This window comes from Boleophthalmus pectinirostris, unplaced genomic scaffold (assembly GCF_026225935.1).
Source record: "Boleophthalmus pectinirostris isolate CB_2022bp ecotype Guang Dong unplaced genomic scaffold, ASM2622593v1 HiC_scaffold_19, whole genome shotgun sequence".
NCBI lineage: Eukaryota > Metazoa > Chordata > Actinopteri > Gobiiformes > Gobiidae > Boleophthalmus > Boleophthalmus pectinirostris.
In genome coordinates, this window is record NW_026571140.1 from 27,374,877 (window position 1) to 27,399,958 (window position 25,082).

At 38.2% G+C, this 25,082-nt stretch overlaps 1 protein-coding gene across 1 annotated transcript in view; it reads right to left on the minus strand.

Moving 5' to 3' along the window:
- Positions 1-3,661: 3,661 nt before the first annotated feature.
- The window catches only part of LOC110173033 (protein TANC1-like), a 74,392-nt gene continuing 52,971 nt past the window's right edge, over positions 3,662-25,082 (minus strand). Inside the window, 11 exon segments of the mRNA XM_020939005.2 lie at positions 3,662-3,913; positions 3,915-4,691; positions 5,371-5,602; positions 8,601-8,701; positions 12,484-12,630; positions 14,158-14,249; positions 14,967-14,996; positions 17,226-17,358; positions 19,645-19,820; positions 20,450-20,573; positions 22,789-22,922. Coding sequence (XP_020794664.2) covers positions 3,662-3,913; positions 3,915-4,691; positions 5,371-5,602; positions 8,601-8,701; positions 12,484-12,630; positions 14,158-14,249; positions 14,967-14,996; positions 17,226-17,358; positions 19,645-19,820; positions 20,450-20,573; positions 22,789-22,922 — 2,198 coding nt within the window.

Below are 25,082 nucleotides of genomic sequence, written 5' to 3' on the forward strand. Positions count from 1 at the left end.
CCAGTCTCCACTGAACTAAAGGTAAAAGGGAGTGGTTACCTTGAAAACTTTGGAAAATGCAGATTCATTTCAGCCCAAGACTGTATTTTGAGCTTTGGAGATGTAGAGTGACTAATAATGAAAGATTACTCAAACATGTGTGAATGAAACAAAAAAACAAAAAAAAAAAAACAATTCCAGGTATGTTTTTGAGGACGTAACAACATTATGACATGGCTTAAAGCTCACTCAATTTTGTGTCATATCGGATCTTTAATATTGACAATACAGTTGAGTGAATTAGCTGAAGGGATGGAATATTCTTATTGGAGTCAAATTAATTTGGTTTTTGAAAACACTGCAAGACAAAGAGTAATTTGCGAGCCTCCAAAAATGTTTTCAAATGGCGCTGATCTGTTTCTGGAAATGAACTCTATATTGCAATGCTTCCGGGTTGTTTTATTTCAATACTTAATTTAATATCTTCCTGAAACTCAATATTTAGTTTTATATAGATCTTTATGCACTGTTCAGACATTTTATATGGCAATGGCAATCTAATAATTTCCATATTATTTATTATTATATGAATTATATCGATTGTTTTCAGTATTTTTTATAATGTAGACCCATTTCACTTAAGCTACACTGAAGGCATCCCATTATGGTTGTTAAAAAATGATTCAGATAATTATTATTAAATGTGCACTATGTAACTTTTCTGTTCCATCTTTTCTGTTCAATGGAGATGTTATTGCGTTAGTAGCATGTTTTGTTTGTTGTTTTGTATATTTTATTGTCTTTGAGTATTAAGAAAAGCATTATATAAATAAAAATGTATTATTGTTATAAAAACACCTGTAATTGAGTAAATGCAGGTTTGAAAGGTTTGCAGGCAATACAGTACACTTGAAGGGACAAGCAGGAAGTTACATAGTGCAGCTTTTAATATTATTTTTACTTTAAATATTGTTAATATTGTTTATTTAAAAAAGGACCATGTTAAATACAACGTGAATGGTGCCATGTGTGTCATTGCACCAGAGGTAGCCTTATTCAGTAGCCTTCTATCAGAACTCTTAAAGGTCTATGTACTGTAAGCATGTTAAAGTCTTTAAACGTAATATTATTGTAACTCAAAAGGGAATACTCAATGAGCCTCACACATAATACCCACAGCTGCTTTGTGCTGATAAAAACATTGTTACATATATCAATACTGTTCACTTTTAAATGTAAAGATTATATATCAGACCATTTTATTAATTTATGCTGCATTACTTACTCCCATATGTTCATGTGAAAACTGACAAAAACACGACCAGATGTGCTCCTGCATTTTTCTTTTATTTGACCACAATAATATCTGTGGTACATTCTGTAACCCATAGCAGACCCTGGAAGGGGTTTATGAAATGTAATGTCTTTAAGGATTTTCAGTTCATGTTGCTCCTATAAATGTTCAAATAAAACAGTAAACACTCCATATACAGTAATATGTGCTTTGCTATGAAAAATAAATAGCATATAATGTCAATAGTACTGAAGCAGTCATTTTAAGAGCCAGGCATTCCCCATGTTATCAAACGGACCAAGAAATTTAAGTACACAAACCTATTATTTCAAGTCCATAATTCTGACTAATATAACCACTTAAATATATCTTTAAGTTCGTATAGAATCTGTAAATATTGTGTCTATGTACAAATAGAAATGTATTTAAAAGACACTTGACAATACAGTAGAAATGGCGATTTACTGCAACTATCCGCATGAGGTTTTGAACTGTGTGTATCCGTGCACAAAGCTTTCTTTTTATTTCTACATTTGATAAAGTTTCATAGAATATACTATTTTCTTTAAAATCACTACTTTCTTTAATATATATGTTTTATAATAGACAGAAAAGCAAAGCATAGCAGCCTGAGTTCACTGTATCTAGATTGTAAATGCATTGTAGCAGCATAACTACAGACAGGCTTAGGGAAGAGTCAAACGCCAGTCCCTTGCTACCTTATATGGGTCATCGTCTGTATCTGAAATGGCACTTAATACTCTTGTGGATTCAACTACTAATACTACCTAGTTTACAGAAATACAACACAAGCTAGATTCACAGTAGATCATTTGAGCTCACTGCCTCTTAAAGGGCCCAACAATTTAGGAAGTATATATCTTTTATGTTGTGTGTTGTTTGCTGTCAGCCATTTCGAACACAGAAGCTTTAGACAGTATAAGTTAATGGACTGAGAGAAAGTAGACTCATTCAGATAAACTGTTCCAAGATAAAAGTGTGTAGAAATCAGTAATACAAAAAGATAAAAATGTGGAACCTAATCTATACATAATGGTATAGCACTTATAGTATACAGCAGGGGTCTCCAACCTTTTTCCTCCGGTGAGCTACCTTTACAAAAATGCCAGAGAGCTACTCATTTTAGCAGCCACAAGAAACTGAGATGATTATAAGAAAGAGGGCAAGCTTTTGGGTACAGTTAATGGTTTATAAAACATTGCAAAATTGTTTATTAGTGCATAAAGTTGGGCTTCAAAATTATACATTTACAAAGGTAATAGGTATGTAATTAACCAAATGTAAACACAATATTTGAAATCCTTTGGCGATCTACTTGGAAGGAGGTGAAGAGCTACTAGTTGGAGTCCCCTGGTATATATTACAGTTTTTAAATTGTGACTTTTAAAGGTGCACTGCGCAAATTGTCTCCATGGAGATGTTACTGCTTTGTGTGAAATGTTCCATGGTATAACTAAACATTTCCATCTAGCGTTTATTCATTACATTGATCAAAAATACAATAATTCCTTCTGTGAACAGGGATGACTCTCCACAGATCTGAATTGTAATGTAGTGCTGTAACTTACTTAGGGATAGATCTATACTGTGGAACATTCCAGAAAAAGCCATAACATCTCCATGGAGACAAGTAGATGTTGGATCTTCCACTAAAAATGTTACAGAGACCAGCAAAAAGTTACATGTATATAAAGGAGTGGGCAAAAAGACAACAAGATTTGTGTAGGGACAGACTGATATGAGTTTTTCCATGGCCATGCAGATTATTTCTTTTAAATCCAGTTGACTGATGGAGCATAAACTCCATCGATATTTTGAGCTTGATTTTTCATGAAAGCATTATAAAGTCGGTAAATGTCACTTCCTTTCCTCCTATTGGTCATTAAACCAAACACAGTTAAGTGTAAACTGTAATATCTTTGAATATTTCTTAGGGATATTTAAAGCCAATAAGTGTATACATTTTAATAAAATGGTAGGTTCTAAGAAAAATCGAGACAGGAATTTTGCATTATTACCCACCCCTACTTATACTTGTAACGCTTTGAAAGGTTTTGACAGAGCAACTTCAAAACAAGCTGAAAGTTCGAGATGCTTCCCACTGGGTAATTGTCTCTCACACGGAGTAATAAGACTTGATTAGCTCATCCTTGTGTAAACATTTCACAAAGCTAAAATGAAATGCAAAAGTATTCCAATAAAAAATACAACAAAATATATGTATCAATGCAAAATAATAATATTAACTTGATATTTTCTGAGTCATCTTTCAACTTCACATGCAAAGCCCCTGGTCTCTGGTTCTATTAGTTTGTACTGTCTATGGTAAAACAGCCCAAAACTGTGCTTTGTTTTGTTCAACTATTTTCAGACGTTGGACTCTATAAAGGAGCGCTTGGGTTTGATGGGCGCCATGTGGAGAGCGGGGTTATCTCGGGTCAAGCTTGGCGGTCTGTGTCGCCCATCTGGGAAGCGGAGTTGGGACTGCGAGGTTCTGGCTTCACGCTGTTGACCGCTGCTCCCACAAATCTGGTCCTGGAACGAAGCGCGTCTGTAGTCATTGTGCCCCTGAAACTCCATAACCGACATTCCGAAAGCGTCCGCCCCCCCCTCCTCGCTCGGGACGGCTCAGACTGGTGCTCTGCTGGCCCTGCACCCTCACTGATTTGTCCATAACCCCCATAAAAGGACGCGGTTTTACATCCTTGGCTTTGAAGCTGCCACTGCTCTTGATCGGACATGGCGCTTCCTTATCCGATAGATTCCCGCTCGAGGCTTGACTTGAGCTGGAACCCCTTGACCCAGCAGTGCCCACTTCTCTGCGCACCTCCATGCCAGAACCAAGAGCCAACGCCAGGCTGTCCGGGGTGGGCGCGTGGGTCGAGAGTCTATCTGCCCCCCTGGAGAAGCTAGAGGAGCGAGGTTGGTACATGTGAATCGGGGCAGGAGGCGAGGAGCTGCTCGGAGACAAAGGGTGATATCGCTCGGTGGGGCTGAGTCCGGGGTGGTCTGTTGAAGATACCGGGCCAATATCAATGCCAAGCAAAGGAGCTGGTCTTAAAGATGTGGACATGTGCCTCCCTGGGAGAGGACTAGATGGCCCACACAGAGATAGTGGTCTACCCCCCACTCGTCCTGATTGTAGGGAGTAGCTTTGTAGGTGTGTCCGATTGCCCTGTCTGCTGAGGGAGGGCACAGGCTCAGGTAAGTCCCCAAACAGCGGGTACTCGTCCGGAGAGAAGCAGGGGGATGGGTCGGACAGGCCGAAGCTTCCTGGTAGAGTCCTGTTGGGAGCGTAAGGATTCAGAGGCCAAAACTCCGGGCTTTTTCCACAGGGCAGGATCAGCTCATCGCAGTCGTCTTTATCATCATCACGCTCCGGGTCACTGTGGTCGACCTGTCACAGTAACAGATAAATTAACTGTACAGAAAACCATACTGCAACAGAAATAGTTATGATTAACGACAGAGTTGGGCATCAGCATTTTAGGTTCTATCCTCCAGAAAAATTATGAAACCTGTATTTTAAATCTACTTTTAATTTGATGTCAATTATGTCAAATTTTAGGAAACACTGTCACAGCTACTGACTCACTTTCATTCACATAGTAGAGAAGACTTATAGGACTTAAAATAAATAATAATAATAAAAAAAAAAAAAGTAAAATATTTTAGTAACTACAATTGTTACTAACATACTAAATGTACATAGTGTCTAGAAACAGGTATTGCAAATGTTTCTTATATTGCAGCATAAGTTGAAAAAGAAGGCTGATTGTGTTGTGATAGTGCTCTGAAGGGGGGGTGACGTGTGGTGAGCAAGGGCAGAACCTTATTGAACATTTGAATGCAGTGTTTTCAGTGTATACAGCATTTTAACAATAAGAATAATACTACATTGGTTTTATATATCGCTTTTCACAGTAACTCAAAGATGCTTAGATGCTAAAGGTTTTTAGTGAGTTTGAGTTTTTCAAAATGATAAGAGTTAAAATGGTGAAATAAAATGTTACATGTTAGCAATTGATACCCCATAGAATTTGTAATACCCTCTCTTTAACAGTACTACTACTTACAGGGATGGGCCTCTCTGGGCTGCCCTGGGAGAACACGTCGTGCTCCTCGTCTCCGGTGTGGAGGTGGTGGCTGTGCGTGTCTCGGCTCAGGCTCTGGACCGCAGCGCCGCTTTGAGCTTTCTGATGATGTTTACATTCCTCCTCGACTCGAGCCAAAAGCCGACGGATCTCCCGGTTGGACGGGCTCAGTCGTGCTGCTTCATGGAGATCGGCCAGAGCTGCAGCGAACTGTCTGTGGAGTGGAAACAGGAGCCAATACACACAAGTTACTCATACTATTAGACTTAGACTTATTCAAACTTTACTGATCCACAAGGGATTTGGACACAGTAGCTCACACAGCACAATATAATATAATAACAAAGAGCAAATATACAAATGATAATAATACATTCAAAATAAGTAGCACAAATAGAAAGAGACTGGTGTCAATTAAGTTATAACTATGCAAATATGTACAAGTATAAAGAAAATATAGAAATATAGTAATACAAAAGATATCTCAGTTATATACAAAGTGCTTCATGGTAAAAGAACTTGTAAATAACAATCTATTTTCATAAATTCTTCCCAAAAGCTGTTATAATATTGAACAAAGCACTTTAAACTTTGATGTAGCACCCTAATATTTTAGCTACTTAATCTTTGTAGCGTGTTTATTTCACAGTGTCAATATGTTGCCTGTAGTGACTGCCTATTGTTTCTTTATATGGTTGTTTTTATTCTCTCATGGTGCGCTTTGAGCTTTTAGCACATGTTTCCTCATTGTGTTTTTTAACTATAAATGGCAAATAAATTACCCTAACTTAAATTACAGCATGCAGTTACCAGGAAAAACAAGTTTTGAGGCAGAACTGGATCAGGGGATCCAGTTAGTCATGGGACTAAACAAATCAGGTCTAATCTTCAAAGCACGAGACCAGGGGTCTCCAACCTGTAACTTGGGAGCTGGAGGTTCAAATCCTTGAGGTACTAAAGGAGACCAGTCTCTGAACAACTCTAAGAGTCCAGGGGCGGACCAGAACTCAGAGGAGTCAGAGACACTAAAGACTCCAAACAATGTAGAGATTCCAACATCAGGAGAAACTGGACTGAAATTAAACTGAATGTTTCAGAGGAGACATCAGAAGAGAGTCACAGACACAGCTCTCATGAACCTGCCGAAGAGGAGCAGAGCAAAGACACTTCAAATCAGACTGGACAGGAAGAACTCAAAAATGATTGAGAATTATATTTCACACATTTCAAGCAACTGCTCTGAGGGACACCCAGCTTTGGGTGTGTTCCACAAAAGTCCAGTGGAAAACCCAGAGGACCGGGAAACTCAAACTGAGACCCAAGACCAAGAGGAGTCAGAGACACTAGAGACTCCAGACAATGTAAAGAGTCCAATGAAGATTCAAATCCTGGAGGTTCCAAGTGGACTGAAACAACAAAGTCCAGAGGAGGAAGAGCTCCTCAGTACGTTTGACGAATCTCCTGAAAATGACCAGACCCCAGAGCAGCTGGACATCAGCTCAGAGGGAGACCTCAGTCCAAGTGAGCCCCAAACACAAGAGGACCAAACTCCAGAGGACACACAGACACTAATGGAGGTCCAGAATCACCTCTAAACTGCAGAGGAGCCAAACACAGAGGAGGTGCAGCTCCACATTGCAGAGGATGTACCAGCAGAAAAAGAGTGTGAGAAGCTGGAGACAGAAGAGCCAGCCTCAGCTCCAGAGCCCCCTGCAGCTCCTGAGGCCTCACAGACCCTGGGCTCAGTGGAGAGCCTGGTGATCCATGCTCTGGTCAAGAAACTGCTCCAAAAGCTGCCGTTGAAAATGAAGTCCCATCACGACACAGTAGTGCAGACCCTGAAGAAGGCTCTGGACCAGTTCAAAGTCCGAGCTGGAGTTCATATCAAGCCCAAGAACATCAAGAAGCTGGGCAAAGCCGAAGCCAGAGACCTGATCCACGAATATGGCTCTGCCTCCAAGCTCCTCGTGATGGCTTTGGGACCAGATCCCACAGAGTTCCAGAAGGACGCCATGAAACATTTGAACCTTCGACTCAGTGCCTTCAGGAACCGGCCCAGAACTATTCAAGGACAGCTCTTTCCACAGTGGGACAAGCAAAGGAAGAAGGCCGCTTAGACAGCGCCCCATGTGTCCTTTACAAGAAGTCACTCGTTTGGTAGAGAGGGGTCAAAGGTCATCATCTGAACACTTTTGAAGTCGAGATGTTTCCCTGCCATCCAGAGCTCATTTTAATCTGAAGGTGGACGTTCTCCTGCCCTGAGCAGAGTTACTCCAAAATACTGAATGGAAGTTGAAGCGTTTCCATTTCAAAAACTGTTCAGATGAAACCTACGACTCCTTTTCTGCCACCGACCATTCAAACGAGGATCACACCGACTCATCGAGGACACAACACCTTTATTCAAATGCATTCAAAAAATAAATAAAACTTCCCCCTACCCCCAAATATTGTCATTATCTTCCTTTTATGTCTTTTTCTCTTTTAAAGCAGCACTGCATAATATTTCTGTAGAGGGCACATCACCTGCATGTATGTTTTTTCACCTGTTTTGTCAGCAAGGCCCTGACATTTCAGCAAAAAATATAAAACAAATCATTTTATTACATCAGTTAATAACAATATTATATATTTTTTTTAGATTTTAAATTCTCTCAAACATAACACAAATATGAAGGATTAATGAACTGAACTGAAAACTAAAGTATCCAATTAGATTAGGTTTTATTTAGGGGTTACACCTGCAGAAATGCCCTCTCATTCCTTGGGCCGTCCATCTGTGAGCTGCTGGCTCTAGTCTTAAAACTGACCAATCAGATCGTCCTTTTTCAGTTGATTGACAGGTAGACACCTGCACTGGTACATAGGCTTAGTCCCACCCAGGGCAGCTGTGCACTCAGCACTCAGGTTTTATTCTGAGTAGAAGCTGCTAACTCTGTAGTTCATTCTCTACAAACATGTTCTAAAATACATGATTCTTTTATTAGTTTGGTGATATGTTGTTGTTTTTTTGGACAACATGCAAAAAAACTACAAAAGTATAAGTACGAAACTAACAATAAGGACAAAGCTAAGGCTAAACCAAGCAGTTCTCCACTCGGGTGAGGTCTGTCAGTGATGAATAAATCCCATTATTATTAAGCAGATTACTGGAGAGGTTTGAGATTCCACTTATTGAATGATTAAACACACGGGTCCAAAGCAGTGTTTACCTGCTACTCCTCTTGGCGCGGGCTCTGGCATAAAACGCCTCATACGATCTTGGCTTCAGCTCCAGAGCTTTGGTGGCAAAATCCTCTGCGAGACCAAAGTCCTGTGTTTGCAGAAAGACAAATGAGTTACCAAGCCAAAATGGATGATGCTACAATTTAAAACTCAAATTTAATGTATTTTTTTATGTATTTATAAACATATTTGTATAATTAAATTAAATATAAATTGTCTATAGCTATTTTAAAGCTTCAGCTAATTGTCGTTATGTGTTTGTACGTACGGTATATTAAGCTTTTCCCAAATCCCATAGGAAGAAGAGCAATAACATCTTTCCCCTTGATAAAATTCCCCAAACATTCTCCGGCCTTGTTCTGGCTTTAAATCCTCGATCTCGGGAATCATTGTCAACACAGAATATATGGCTTCGTCTACATCCATCAGGACCACTTTGTTTACTGTTGTGCTGTGCCACAAAAGGGACCCAGTCATGGCTTCACAGCTCTTCGCTGATTGGCCAGTGAGCAGTCTACAACTTCTGGGGTTCTTACAAACTGTCTGGTCTATTCCGATTCTTGACCTAGTCGATGGAGAGAACTGAAATTGAGTGGAGGCATGAGGACTGGCTACCTTTTGCCTTGAGCTCAGTACAGACCCCAGGGCTGAAATTGTTCAAATTATTATAGTGAAGGTTTAAAAAAACAGTGGAGCACATCCTGTGTTACCACATGACATCACAAGGTGGAACAGAGTGTCTTCTGTTTAAGAGAAGATCTTAGCCTAAATATGCAGGGTTTGTGTGTTAAATATATGAATGAAACTCAAGTTATGTTTTTGATGAGGAAACATTACAATGTAGATCAGAAAATAGCGTAAAATGGGCACTTTGAAAATATAAAATAAACTTTGAGCTATTAAATGATGTATATGACATATTTAAATTTAACAAGTAAAACATTTTTGATGTCTGCTTCAATAAAAATGAGTTTGCATCCTCATTAAGCCCCTGACCAATGCCTGTTTAATGGTACTGAACACAGGGCAATTATTTTCACGGCCGATCGTCGACTGGCAGAAATAGAGGTGATAAAACAGACAGGAAGGAGGTGGGTTTTCTGTGATTTTTTTTTACAGCTTACTCATCATCATTACTCTCAGGTGAAATTTTAATGACGCCTTTGTTGGTGTGTCCTTGAAAGTGAGGTTAAAGCTACAGCCAGAAAAGAGTGAGACAATGAATGCTAATAAATGAGGCTATCAAATAGTTCAGTGGTTCGGAAAAAAAATACAAGTTTACAAGTCAAAAACAATTTACTTTTTAAAATACTGTACTTAGTTGACAAAATTAACTTGATTAAATAAGGGAAAACTAAAAGTGCATTAATTTGGGACTTAACTGACTAAATTAAAATGAGACCCAATGCTAAACCAGGGCATGAAGGGACTAAAAGAGGAATAGCATTAAGTACAACCAAAGCAAGGACAAATCAAGGACTTAACCAAAAATACTCAGCACAGGTCTACAGCACAGCCTACAGAGTGAGAAAATATAAGAAATATAACCAAGCTGGGGAAGACCCAGGACACGCTGGAGGGACTATATCTCTCGGCTGGCCTGGGAACGTCTCGGGATCACCCTGGAAGAGCTGGAGGACGTGTGTGTGGAGAGGGAAGTCTGAGAGGCCCTCCTCAGACTGTTGCCTCCACGACCCGACCCCGGATAAGCGGAAGAAAATGGATGGATGGATAACGAAGCTATAACCTATAATTTAACCAAGGAATAAAAATACTGTAAAATAAGATAAGAAAACCTTTATTTGTCCCATAATGGATAAATTCAAGTGTTGTGATGCACAGTTCAAGAACAGCGAAAGTATAAAAATATGTACACAGTTAGAAAGTGTGGAACTGTGGAACTTTTCTGGTGGAGGATCCGTCACCTCCTCTCCATGGAGATGTTGCCTGGAATGTCCCACAGTATGGCATTACACTTATGTATCTCTACAGAGGCTGCAGGTGATGCCACAGGGCTAAGTTACATGTGAGATCTGTGGAGAGGCAAGGCAGCTCACAGTAAGCATGCAGGTTTTAATGCTATTGAGTAAATGTAAGATAGATATGGTTAATGTCATATCGAGACATTTCATACAAAGCATTAACGTCTCCGTGGAGACAAGCAAATAACAGACCAGCCACCAGAAAATTTACACAGTGCATCTTTAAATTTAACACAACACCGTGCAAGTACAATATGCTACTCTGTAAAATGAACTTTTATGAGTCTTGAGTAATCCTGTATTATCCTGCGTTCAAGGCTTCAGTGCTCAAAAAATGCTGTTTTTACCTACCCCCTTTTACTGCTTACAACTCTGTACTTACAATTATTCAAGAAAATTTAGCCTTTGGGTCATTCACACAGGGTTTATAAATGTCACAGTAATTTTTCATTTCTTCTAAGGTGAAATACCACTATGAAGAGGTGGGGAGTTTTGAACAGTATGAGAACCAAAATATCTCCCAGTCTTAAATAATGCATTGCTCTAGTCCATTATATATAGTCCACTGTAATACAGGCTCTAACAAAGCCGCAGATCTAGACTGGCCACCGAATGACCTTATCACATCACATTATCTGATTCATCGGCCACACACACCCTAAGGATGACATTTTAACACATTCAGTTCGGACAGCTGTCATCGGGGGGCGCTCCAAACCTCGCCCCGGGACAAAAGCATCTATCTCAACAACAGCAGCAGCCCATCGTGATGTCAACACCTGCTCCACCAGGTCGGATGCACCAGGGAAAACACAAAAGCAAAGCTGCTCACTGTGTCACGATTTTCCACACATACATAGATTAAACTGGGTATAGTAGCAAATATGGGACCCAAATAAGACTAATCAAGTAAGAGTTTAGTTAATCTGCAATCAAACATATAAAATAGTACTTATGGGATTTTTAAAGAAATAAAAATAGCACAAACTGTACAATATGCTATAATTAATAATGCAATAAATTACACTATTCATCGCTTGTCGCTATTTTCTGATCTCTGTTATAATGTAGTTTCCTCATCATAAACATACCTGGAGCTGTGTTTTGTTTCATTCACACGTTTAACACACAAACACTCCATATTTAGGCTCAGTTCTCCTCTCTGTTCCACTACCACTACTTTAACAACTTTTTCTGTAGCTACACTTGTTCTGGAGCAGACTGACAGAAATGTAGTTGTCATTCTGACCACTATCAGTCATACATTGATTCACTCTTGGTGGATGCAGTCTTGCCATTAGACACAATGGCAGTTTGCATTGCCTTTAGGAAGGATCAAACCAAAATACTTTCAGGTTTGTAGGTCAAATCCTCTAATATGGGATCTAATTACATGAAAGTGAGTATACAGTCACAACTTATGCGAGGTTAAGTTAAAATAAATAAAAGTTAAAATAAGGCTTATGACAAAAAGAATCCCTTTGCGAATATGATCAAAATTGGCTCTGCATAAGAGCCCAAAAATATCGGCAGAATTTACTGGCCATCAGTTGCCCTGGACTATAAATAATCTGTATCGACATTGCAAGAAAAATAACTGTCGATAATAATAATAATGTAATAATTTCCCTCATTTAGTAGCTGTAAACCACTCAAGTGCAATTTAATCTAAACATATTTAAGGTAGAATACATGCAGCACTATTCTCTTCTGGATGTAGAAATGTTTTTGCAGTACACTATGGCTATGCAATGTTTATCCGGATGAATTATGAATCTGAAGGGCTCTGCTGCCTTGGTGGGCAGTCCTCTTGTGGTCCCTTTGGCGCCTCATAAACCTGATGGTGCTAAATAGTGCATGAGCGGTTTGATACAACGCTGGGACTTACATTGGTTTTCCTCCGGCAGCGCGAGAGGTTGAGATACAGAGAGACCCGCAGATCCCGAAGCCCCTTCAGCTCCTCTCCCTGTCCCTCACGTGGCAGTTTCCTCAAGGCATACTGGTATCTCTGCCCAGCCTCCTTCATACGCCCTTTCTACACAAACACAAGGCAAAGGAATATATAGATCATTGCAGGGAAGGTAGAATTAACACATGCACAAGCTGAGAGGTATTTTGAAGTAGGTGTTGCTGAATTATTTAACAAAGCTGAAAACATATCTTTCCACTTTATTCCTGAAGTACAGTTGCTGCCTACAAAACCTTTTTTGTTTGTTAAATTACACTTTTACTTTTACTTTTTACTCTTTTATTGAAATTGTACAACATAAAATAAATAACCTATTACAATTCAAATTAATGAAATTGTTCATTAAAGATTAAAGATTACCCGAACATTTTTATATGCAGAATACAGTCTGTGGCATTGCTGTAATATTTATAATGCCTCAAAATTTGCATTAGCAGCATTGAGACACAAACATCTCCCTAAACACAGAAGTGTCCTGAAGTATTTATTTAATTTTTGTACTTTGTCGGTGACATCAACCCACAGCTCCCAGTTCACTGCCTGATCTTTAAATATGGATTCATTTTAGCACAACTCAGCAAAAAACACAGAGATAAAATCAGACAGAAAGTTGTTTGAAAGATGCACGGTGCATTTGCTGTGGAGGGTCTGCCACCTGCTTGTTACCATGGAGGTTTTCTTGTTTTGTCTGGAATGTTTCACAGTATTGCATTAAACTAATTTGTGAATGGGCTAGTCTCTGCACAGATCTGACCTGTAACCTGGCTCATTATCAATGGAAGGATCAACGCTAAAGAAATTACATTTGTGCATAATAATGAACTCCTAGGTGACATGTCGCACACATGTCAAATCAAATCAAATCAAACTTTATTTATAAAGCGCTTTTCATACAAAACTGTAATACAAAGTGCTTTACAGTGATTAAAAACAATCCCACATTTCCATCCACCCACCCACCAACCCCATACCCACACCTGCCCGACCCCACACAACTAAACAACACACACACGCACACACCCCCCCTCACACACATAAACACGGTAAAATACATAAAACGACACATAGTAAGATGTGAGGCTGAATACAGGCGAACCAGTTGAGAAAGCACCATCAGAGGAGCCGTCTACTCTAGGAGCAGAGAGACGTCCACCGCCATTTATCAACACATAAGGATAAAATTACAACACGTTTGACCTATAGAGATGCATATTGAGATAGAGAGATGTTAATCCTGCTAGCTAATGCTAAACATATGTATTTTTAGTTTTCCTGAAATGAGTTTTGTACAAATCTATCCTTCATGTTATATTGGTAGCTAGCAGCTGGAGTAGAACAAAAATCTATCTATAATATCTTAGTAAGCAATTAACTAAAAAGAAACAGTTGGCTAATGCTTTCCACCCTCATAATGAGTGCATATGCATATGGCATATTTATTACTTTGCAACAATCAACTGTAATTTCTTTCTCAATGATGCGACTAAAGAAGTCAGTATTTTTATTACTGTGACCTGAAGTATCATGGTAACAGATTAACAATTAACAATAATCTTGGCAATTCCATAAATAGCTCTAACTATTATGCATTACCTTGTAGAGCATGTTTCCCTCCTCCATGAGCTTCTGCAGCAGGATCAGCAGAATATCTGGTTTGGACGAAGCCATGGCCCAGGTAGCATGGCCTGAAACAGTGACACAGTGAACATAGGACTGCTTAATAATGGCAAAAAATGTAATCACGACTATTTGGCCTATTGAAATCACAATTATTTAAAAACATTTACTTCTGAATCTACACTACCAGGCAAACGTTTGGACACACCATCTCATTCAATGTTCTTTCGCTCTACTTTTGACATTTTATACAGAAGACATCAAACATATGGAGTAAGATATATGAAATTGTGTATGAAAGAAAAAAAGGTTAAATCAAATATGTGTTTAATATTAAATTCAAATCTCCAAATTAGTTACCGTTTGCTTTGTTAAAAATATTTAGTAGAGTTATTTAATATTTTTTTCTTTACTAAATAATTCCATGAGAAAAATCATCATCAAGAAAAATAATAATAAAAAAAAAATGAGAGGGCAAGTCCAAACTTTTGACTGTATATAGTCAAAATAAATCTGTAGAGAAAGTTTTGACTTATATTATTGTATTAGTAATGTTTTGTGACACAGTTTAAATTAGATTAGAAAAGTGGATTTGCTCCAGGTTCTGTGAGGCAGAACTAACAGATATATTATTCCGAATAGATAAACATTTGTAATTGACTAGACTAGAGCAGTAATAGAAATCCCAATTATAAGTCTGATTCATTGCACGGCCCTGAGCATTTGTCTTTCTCTTCACAACTCAGCCTGTCTCAACACTGTGAGAAGTGCCATAACTCTCATACCTGATCGATCGTGAGGAGCCGTCCTGTAGCCTTTTGAGGGATGAACGGAAAAGCCCAAAGGATACAAAGAGAGAGAGGGAGAGAATAGTTAGAGCTGATGATAAAAGATAGAGATAAACCAGGATTTAACCAGGTCTATGCCGGAACTAAACTAGGTCTAAGGACTAAAGCACCAGAAATGGAAATATCAGGTGTAAATTGTTAGTTTGTTAGAATATTTATTTCAAACTTGCACATATAATTCACATCACAACATAACAGTACAGACACAGGTACAAACATGCATGGTTTGAAAAGGGAATGGATGAAGCAAATCTTATACGTATGATTAAACCAGGTCTGATCCAGGGCTCAACAAGGATTAAAATGTGAATTAAGATTAAACTAAACTAGTACTGGTGCAACTACAACTAAACCTGGACTAAAATTGGACTAAACCAAGATCTTTCACAATTGTCTGCACCAAAAAAATGCAATTTGAAGGTCTCTTGTAAAAACTAGAACTAAACAAAAGCTAACCCAGAACGAGCAGGACTAAAGGACTAAGCAAGGTGTAAACCAGGGCTGTACAAAGACTTAATCATGGCTAAGAACACTGTAAACAGCAAGCACAAAAAAACTCTGGTATAACACAGCTCAAAAGTGTAGTGATAACACAGAAATACAGATACATCTTCCTTTATGAGAAACCAAAATCGATCAAAAGTTCATTACCTCCTACCTGCAGCAGAGATATTGATTCTACTTCATTGTGTTGTGGAGTTATCTGTTTTCTTTTAAAAGACCTGTACCTGATTTCAAACCATAGACTGTATAAAGAAGTGGTCTAAGTGAGTGTGACGTCACCCACAGTGTTCAATCAAATGAAGCTCACGAGGCTAGAAGTTATAAGAGCGAATCTGGAGCTGAGTTCCATATTAGGAATGGGCGAAATACCAAAAACCCACCAGGCAGTCCGGAGTTTTGGATATGGGACCTCATTTCCTAGTGAGCCAGAGTGTTGGAGACGTGTGGAGACACTTTTAAAAAAATATTCCGTCCAGTTCTTGTATTTGCAGAGGTCGCTGGTGCTAGGCTAGTACATGTCAATGGCCATAGTTATTCTGCCACTAAAACAGTCTTGCCCATTCCACAAAGCACCAGAAGCAAATCTATTATTACGCCAGACTATCAATGTGAATGTCTGTGTTGTTGACAGAATAATGTTTGAAATAAAACTAACCCTGCATCGCATGAATCGTCACATGTTGAGGGACTATTTTCTCAGCAGCAGAAGAATTTTACTTTGCCGGTAAGATAGGTGCTAGGTGGTATCTGTCCGCTGCTGTCAAGCTTTCTATCAGGAAGGACAACTTGCTGCTGCTGCTCAGACTTAAATCCTTCAAATGCAAAATTGGTTTTACTTCTAAAATTATTCTATCAACACAGACATTCACATCGACAGTCTTTTTAGTTTAGCCTTGGGTGTTTTGTGGAGTGTGTAAGACTGTTTTTAGTGGCAGGCTAACTATGGCCATTGATATACGTTAGTCTAGCACCAGTGACCTCTGCAAATACAAGGACTGGATGGAATATTTTAAAAAGTGTCTCCACACGTCTCCAACACTCTGGCTAACTAAGAAATGAGGTCCTATGTCCAAAATTCTGTCCCTTTAATATGAATATTTTAAGACCAATATGATGACTCACAGCAGCAGTTGCAGAGAGAGGGGCAAGGCTAACCGGTTAGTTATGTCCATTTATATATACACCATGACGGGGAAGAGCCTGGGACAGTGTCAGGCTATTATGCAAATTTTACTTTTTTTGAGCTTTATGCCATGTTATAATGTTGTTACCTCAAAAATTGGACTTGTGTTGTGTTTCATTCACACATGAGTAATCCTTTATTATTAGTCTGCCTACATCTCATCAAAGTTCAAACAGCTATCTTTTATTTTTTGTTCAAAAGAGACTATTTCAAGCTAACATTATCCAAATGATTCTAATGAAAGTGTATGGAGTTTAAAAACAAAGTGGAGCACTTCCTGTATTACCACATGACATCACAAGGAGTGTTTACAGTTTGTGAAAAGAACTCAGTCTAACTATGCAGGATTTGTGTGAATGTGTGTGAATGAAACGCAACACAACACAATTTTTTGATGAGAAAACATCATTATAACATGGACCAAAAATAGCGTCATATGGGCCCTTTAAAATTAGGTAAAGGCCCTTTAAAAGTATCCATTGCAGTGTTTTTGTGTGTCGTGTTTTTACCCATTTTGGAGCCCTTTTTGAGCAGAGAGGCCACGAGGGCGGGGTTCTGGCATCCTCCCGAACGCTCTGAGCCCCGAGTCCCATTGTGATCAGTCCGCTCCAACACAGCACCATGATCCACCAAACAGTGCACCTGCCAAAACAAGAGGACAGATTAAGAGTTTCTCATCAGAAAAATCAGCACGTTTAGGTACAAAAGGTGGTGCTCTTGAGAAATTACAGTTTGAAAACTTTAAAATTGTTAAGTTTATGCTGCTAACACCTTGTAATATCTCTCTATAACCTTTTGTCTGTGCCAAGTTAGGACTCAGGACAAATATGAACAAATTTCCCATTAATTTTTCAAAGAAACAAAAAATATATTCAGGCTGGAGGCTAATTAGCTCATTTGTAACTGATGACATGCAAAATTTTATTCAAAATCTGTTTCTGAAAATTTATAAACCAATAATTTATTAAAACATTTGGCTCAAGTTTTTAATTAATTTCTTGGACTGAAAACAACCGTGTTATGAACCTTAGTTACAAAAGGTTAGCCCCAGTTATAACTTTAAACTCTATGAGGGAAATGAACGTGAAATTTACTTCTTTGGCTTTGACCTCCACTGGACAGAACAGCTGAAGTGTGAAATGGGGACAGAACCCACAACCCTATAACACTGAGGTAGTACCAACCACGTATGTGCCTTAAAGGTTATATTTTGAAAAGTATTTCTGACATTGTTAAAACTCCAATCTGGATCCTCATCAGCATGTGTGTTTTTTGCAAGTATTCATGTTTGGCAGTGTCTGTGAAAAAATGTTTTCCCCTGGGGACAATAAACGTCTTTCTATCCATTTAACTATCTGTCTGTCTGTCTGTCTGTCTGTCTGTCTATCTATCTATCTATTTATCATTCATTTGGGTCTATGTTCAATCTTTATTTCATATAACTAAATGGAATAAGTCAGGAATATATAAATAGGACTATACAAACCACCATAGTTTTGGCTACAGATAAAGTAGTTGGACAATACTTTTACTACTACTATAACTACGCACACTAACACACAGCAGCACAAATGAGAGTTATTGCTCTGCTACAACAACCCAGTGTTGGTTAGACAATTTGTTCTTTTTAAGTGGTGGTTTTCAGTGATCCTCTCCTGCAGCCACTCCATATTAAAACATGTACAGGGTATTCTCTAGTGTATGGCCCCTTTCATCGCTTCATCCTCCTCTGACCAGCATCAATAATTTAACATTAAAGCTATATGTGGAAATATGTCCCTGTTTGAAGAAGGGCCAAATATGGACTGCACCGTGGGTTACTGTATAACTATGGATTATTATATAGATTTTAGCAGCACTATTAGGCAAGTCTCACCAGCTGCCAAGGCCACAAAGGCTTAAACAATATGTACTGAATCAATTATTTAAAAAAACCTGATTGATTCCCAGCCTCCTATATCGTTTATGATCCCTCCTTTTGCTCTCAGTGCTAAGGCACTTCTCCTTCAGACTGAATGAAACTACTGCAGGTTTCTCAGATTGCTGTGTACAGTTTTGTATGATGCTTTTTTTTGTTTATTTATGGAGAACTGTGGGAGCATGGGTGTTGTAAGCTTGTGGGTTGAGCACTGCACAGAATCTTACTTCTAACCTTAAGGAGGGTTTGAATAGGGCCTATTCAAACCCTAAAATACTCACACATGCATGGATGGCATCTAAAACCTCTTCAGGCAAGTTTTAGATGAGGCAACAATGTTATAACACGAAAGAAAACTCAACTTTGCATAACATTCCTTCTTTAAAGTCTCTCGTCAAATATGAATTATAATTGAGTAATTATTTTACAAAACCTGTGTGAGGCCAAGCAAGCTGGTTATGAATTTTAATACTCTTTGCAAAGTAGATGTAGACATTAATAATACCAACATAGTATTAATAGTCAATTATTAATTCAGCTCACTTAATACGGAACTAAAATGAATTCTCTGGAACATGATTAAAAACGTCAAGCTAAAACAGATGTACAATTTTAAAATAGTCCAGTAGACTGTGGAGCTCAACAGTCCCACACACCTCTCGGGGTCTGTGAAATTCCAATTAATTTGTCACCCATAGAATTTAAAGAAAAAAGAAAGAAAAACGCATAACTAATTAGCATAATACACTTACTTTTATATATATTTCTGAAACTGTATAAACCTTAGATTTAGAAAGAAATTAAGGTTTAAAGTTTTTGGACAAAATGTATTGCCTAAAGGACATTAGTTACCACATAAAGTAGCTGATTAGCTCTTGATGTGCCTTTAAACTTGTAGTATTAGATTTTTTTGTTAAAGTCTATGGGACAAATCAAAAATAACTTCTGGAACCTGAGAGTGAGACTGTTGATCTTGCATAAGTTTAATATTACAGCCAAAAGAAACCCACTGTCTCTGCGTCTCCATTAAGAGCGGCGAGGTCCAGAGGAGTGCGCCCTTGTCTGTCAGGCTGGTTCAGGTCGGCTCCAGCCTCCACCAGGTGTTGAACTGCGGCTTTCTGCCCCTTTATACAGGCCCAGCTGAGAGCAGTCAGACCCTCCTGATCGACAGAGGACAGGGAAGCACCTGCAGGTAACAAAAGAATAGTGATACTGCAATGTTTATTTATTCTTAATTAGAAAAACATATGACATGATGGTCAAGTTTTTTTTATTTTATTTGGTGTTTTAATTCTCAAGCCATTTATCCAATCAGGAAACAGATGGAGCCTCTCATTTGGGTTGACAGTTCTATCTAAACACAGTTGAAAATAAGCCTAAAAGGACACTCTCCCATCTGAATCCTCACTACCTTAACCCCAGCATCTGTAGACAAGCATTAATCAGTGCTAGTGCATGTTCATATATTGAGAAAAGTGTAAGTGTCCTCTATATGTAAGTTACAACACTGGTATTCCACGTTCAGTTGTGATTGTGATTTTTTTTAACCCCTAAGAGCACAGGCCATATACCATACCTATAACACCTAAAAGATAATGTTTGTTTATCATTGTTATAGTGAGAGTATTTCATGTATCCTCATTGCATTGTCTGAGAGTAGAGACAGAACTGAGATGGACTGATGTAGAGATAGTTATGTTTTATATCTGTGCACAGTTATAAATAAAGTCACCATGGAATATTACAACTCTCTCAGTTTATTTTGTATTTATTCTTTTACGTGTTAAGACCTATGAAGAAATTCTACAACAATACCTTTTGCCATGAGGAGATCCAGGGTGCCTGTGTGACCCTCTGAAGCGGCCAGTATCAGAGCATTACGGCCCTGTTTATCTGTTACATTGATGTCAGCACCTTGTTTAATCAGCATCTCAGCAACCTGGAAACACACACACACAATCAGGCAATAAGAAAAAAACAAACAAACATCTGATTTAGACCTTGATTGAACTTGACCCACCCCATAATTTTGTACAATTCCACACAATTTAAAGGGTTTATACTATGCTATTTTCTAATCTATATTATAATCTTGTTTCCTCATCACAGACATACCCGGAGTTGTGTTTTTGTTTCATTCACCCATGTTTAACACAAGAGATCTGCATATTTAGGCTGTGTTCTTCTCTGCTCCACCTTGTGATGTCATGTGGTGACACAGAAAGAGCTCCACTGTGTTTTTAAACTTCATCCACCTTCACTAGAACAATTTGAATGATTTCAGACCTGAAATTGCCAATCTCTACTGAACTAAAAGTAAAATGTAGCTGGTAACTTGAAAACTACCACTTCATGACATCACAAGGTGAAACAAAGCATTCTGAGCTTTGGAGATATAGACAGACTAACAATAAAGGGTTACTCAAGCATGTGTGAATGAAACAAAACACAACTACAAGTATGTTTTTGATGATTATATAATATGCCATAAAGCTCACAAGAGTCAATGTTGCGTAATATAGGACCTTTAAACTAATACAAGAATCACATTTATTTGAGAAAATGTTACTAGAGATCAAAAATACTATGTTAACAGCTTTTAAACATAATGAGACAGCAACATTAGTTATTTATTTCAGATAAAATTATGCTAGTTAAATGATTGCAGTGATTACATTTCACTAATTCCATCTAATCAAATCATGCTTTTGATTACTACTTGCTTATACAGAAATGTAAAGCAGCAAATCTAACAGGGAAATTAAAATACCCTTTTGCAGTAGAACATCAATGTGTATTAGCATTCCCTGGAATATATAAATAAATAATGTAGTAAACAATGTAACTCTTCTGCCATTATCGTTCAGCTTTAAGACAACAAAGATGTGTTTAAGTGCAGTTCTTCTGAGGGTTTCTATGGGAAATTGGCATGTATTCTACTGGGGCTACACAACAGAATATGGGCTTCTTTGTTTATTACAGCTGTTTAAATCCTAATTGACAAGAGCTTCAAATAAATCTATACAGTGTTCTCTATTAGATTTTCTCTGCATTCACAAACCCCTATTTCGGACCATCATAACAGTCTTTAGTGCAGACAAATCAATAGGCAGACGCAGGATACAAAAGGACTAGAAAACAGAAAATGTTCTCATTCCAACTTCAAAAATGTAAAAACTCCTAAAAGGTCTAAACAACAAACTAATTACTTAAAGGTGCAGCATATAACTTCTTTGGTAGGGGATCTTCTACCTGTCTCCATGGGGTTGGTATAGTTTTGCCAAGAATGCTCTATATCAGGGGTCATCAAACTATCAAACCACTTTGACCGGCCCCCCCGCCCCTCTGCCCCCCACCATATGAACTGGCCCTATGAGGCAATCTTCAAAAGTTATCACAGTATATTTTATTTTACTACTTTTTGGCAAATAATAACATGTCTGCCTCTTTTGTTTGTATTTTGTTGATATTTTTGATTAAAAAGTGATATTTATATGAAGTATTTATATTTAAATAATTATATGACGTATTTACATTTGCCGCTGAATTATCATCACCTGACAAGCTCGAGATCAAACAATGACAGTCAACGCATGTGCAGAGTACTGTCGTGTAGTTAGTGCAATAAATGGAATATCTGTGGTATTTCAAATTAAAACAAAGATTGAAGTACTTATTACTTTCGCAAACCACTAGTAACGATAAACAAATATGTGCCAGGAAGTATGTAATGATAAAGTATTGTGGATTGCTGTGCCAGGTTAGTAATTTCTACTACACAATGAGGCGTGCTGGTGGTCATTTTGGTCAGGGTCATACAATTCTGTTATACGACCGACCCGACCCCAGCCCCCTATCACAGTCAGGACCAATAATGTGGCCCGCAGAAAAAAAAAAAGTTTGGTGACCCCTGCTCTATAGTATGGCATTAAACAGAAATTTCAGCAGAGACAAGAAGGTCATGCCACATCATATAGTAGAACATTCCAGGCAAAGCAATGGCATTTCCATGGAAACAAGCAGAACGCTAAACTTCCCACCAGAAAAGTCAGCCTTTGCAGTTTGTATATTGTGAGCATTCATTGTCTTTCTATTGTAACTCATCTTGCATTTGTATTCTTCTCATTTTGTGTATAAATAAACTTCCATACTACCTGAGTGTGTCCATGCTTTGATGCACTGAGCAGTGGGACCATCCCTCTGCGATTGGCCACTTCAAGCCCCGCCCCTTGGTCCAGGAGTAACGAGCATATCTCCATCCTCCCTCTCCCTGCTGCTGCGCTCAGAACTGTCAGGAAAGCACAACATAAAAGATGAGAAGATGAAACAAAAACTGCCAGGAATGGATTTGTAATTGACACGTTTACCACAGAAGAAGAGACAGAGAGAGAGTGAGAGCGGTGAGAAAGGAGCTGTGTGAATGATTTGCATTTTGTATTTGATTTAAATTCAGACGCTGCTGCATCTCATCAGATCATATCCTGGAGAAATGTGTTCAGCAACAAGCTAGCAAACTTCAGTTTTAATAAAATCTGATAAATGCCAGGGATTAAAAACTTTCACAGGAGTCACGACTGACACCAGAGCCATGCGCAGTGAAGATCTGCTACACAGAACAATAATACACCAGACTTTGAGCAGTCATTGTAATTTGAGGCAGACCGCCACCAAAGCATTATGGTTTTATCCAAGGAAATGATTTACACCAAAACAGTGACATATATTGTAGTTTCAGTCACCACAGAATTGCTCAATACGGCTTACTACTTTTTAAAGTGTCCATATTACATTATTTTCTGATCTATATTATAATGATGTTTCCTCATCAAAAAACATACCCGCAGTTGTGTTTTGTTTCATTCACATATGTTTAACAGACAAACCCTGCATATTTAGGCTGAGCTCTTCTTTCAAACAGAAAACACCATGTTCCACCTTGTGATGTCATGTGGCGAAACAGGAAGTGCTCCACTATGTTTTTAAACCTCACACACTTTCACTAGAATCATTTTTGATAATTTCAACTCTGGAATTGCTAATTTCTACTGAACTAAAAGATTAAAGGGAGGTGTTAACTAAAACTATTGATTCATGACATCACAAGGTGGAACAGGGCATTTTGAACTTTGTAGCAAGAACACAGGATTACTCAAACATGTGTGAATGAAACAAAACACAACTCCAGGTATGTGTGTTTGATAAGGTAACATCAAAAACGTAATATAAAACGTAATATAGAACCTTTAATGCTGCAAATTTCCCCAATGTGGGACAATACAATACCTTCACTTACCTATATACATCATTAAGTTAGTTAATTGAATATTTATTAGTTCAATGATTATTTATTAGTTTTTTACATTAATAAACAGCACTCTGCTATTGAAATTCCATGTAATGCTAAATCCATTTGGAGTTAGTAATGCAAGAACATACACATACAGTAATTATCATCACGTACGTCTGATATCTTTTCATGTATTTAACATGTTTATTAATTCAAACTATGCTAACATCATAATTAATAAAGCATTATTACTGTTAATGAACAGCAAAATGTCAATAATGTATTGGATTTATATTCATAAGTCCTCCCGTTATATGCAACATTTTTAGAACTTTTTGTCATTCAAAACAAATCAGCAGCATGTGGCCCTTTCTTCATAATTTAAAAAGGCCCATTTTTACATGATCAAATAAGGGCCACCTTCTGCTGAGATTTAAACGCTGTACTATGATTTTAAAGTATTTCTGTGCCCCAGTGATGCGCTCTACCTCCCCTTGTAATATTTTGTTTTAAATTGTTAATCACCATGACAACGGTCCAAATTTTTTATAACTCAGAAACCCATGGAAAGCTCTTCTTGTTGATGTGATCCCTCATACTCAGTCCAGGAGTAGCCCATGTTAACTACCTTAGAAACTGTTTTGGACTCTCAGAGATGCTTTAGATTGCATTATCCATTAATTTAACACCTCCAAAGCCTGGGTGACGATGAGCTACGACTGTACCCCAAGCTGCCCTTGGGCTGACTGATAGATGTGGCTGCCAAATTTAAGCCAATTATGTCACTGTCCACCACTCATCACTCATTCAAACATCACATTCATACTCAATATTCATCTGGCCATTTATTCATAATTTATTTGAAATATACCACAACTTTTACAACTTCTATTATAATGAACAGATTCCAGCAGCATAACTTTTCAGCTGAGGTGAATAGTTCAAGTTACACTTTTCTGTACATCGCTCGGATCTGCCTGGTAGCACAAAAATTCGCTCAAGGACATTTTATGGGCAAACTGTGGATCAAAATTAGTGCTCCACCCCCTGCATCTACAGCTTAAGCTAACAATGACAAACACCACATTAGAGCAGATAATTAAGCAGCTGAAGACAGAGCACAGCTATTGACGCCTGTAACTCACAGTGATGAATAACAGA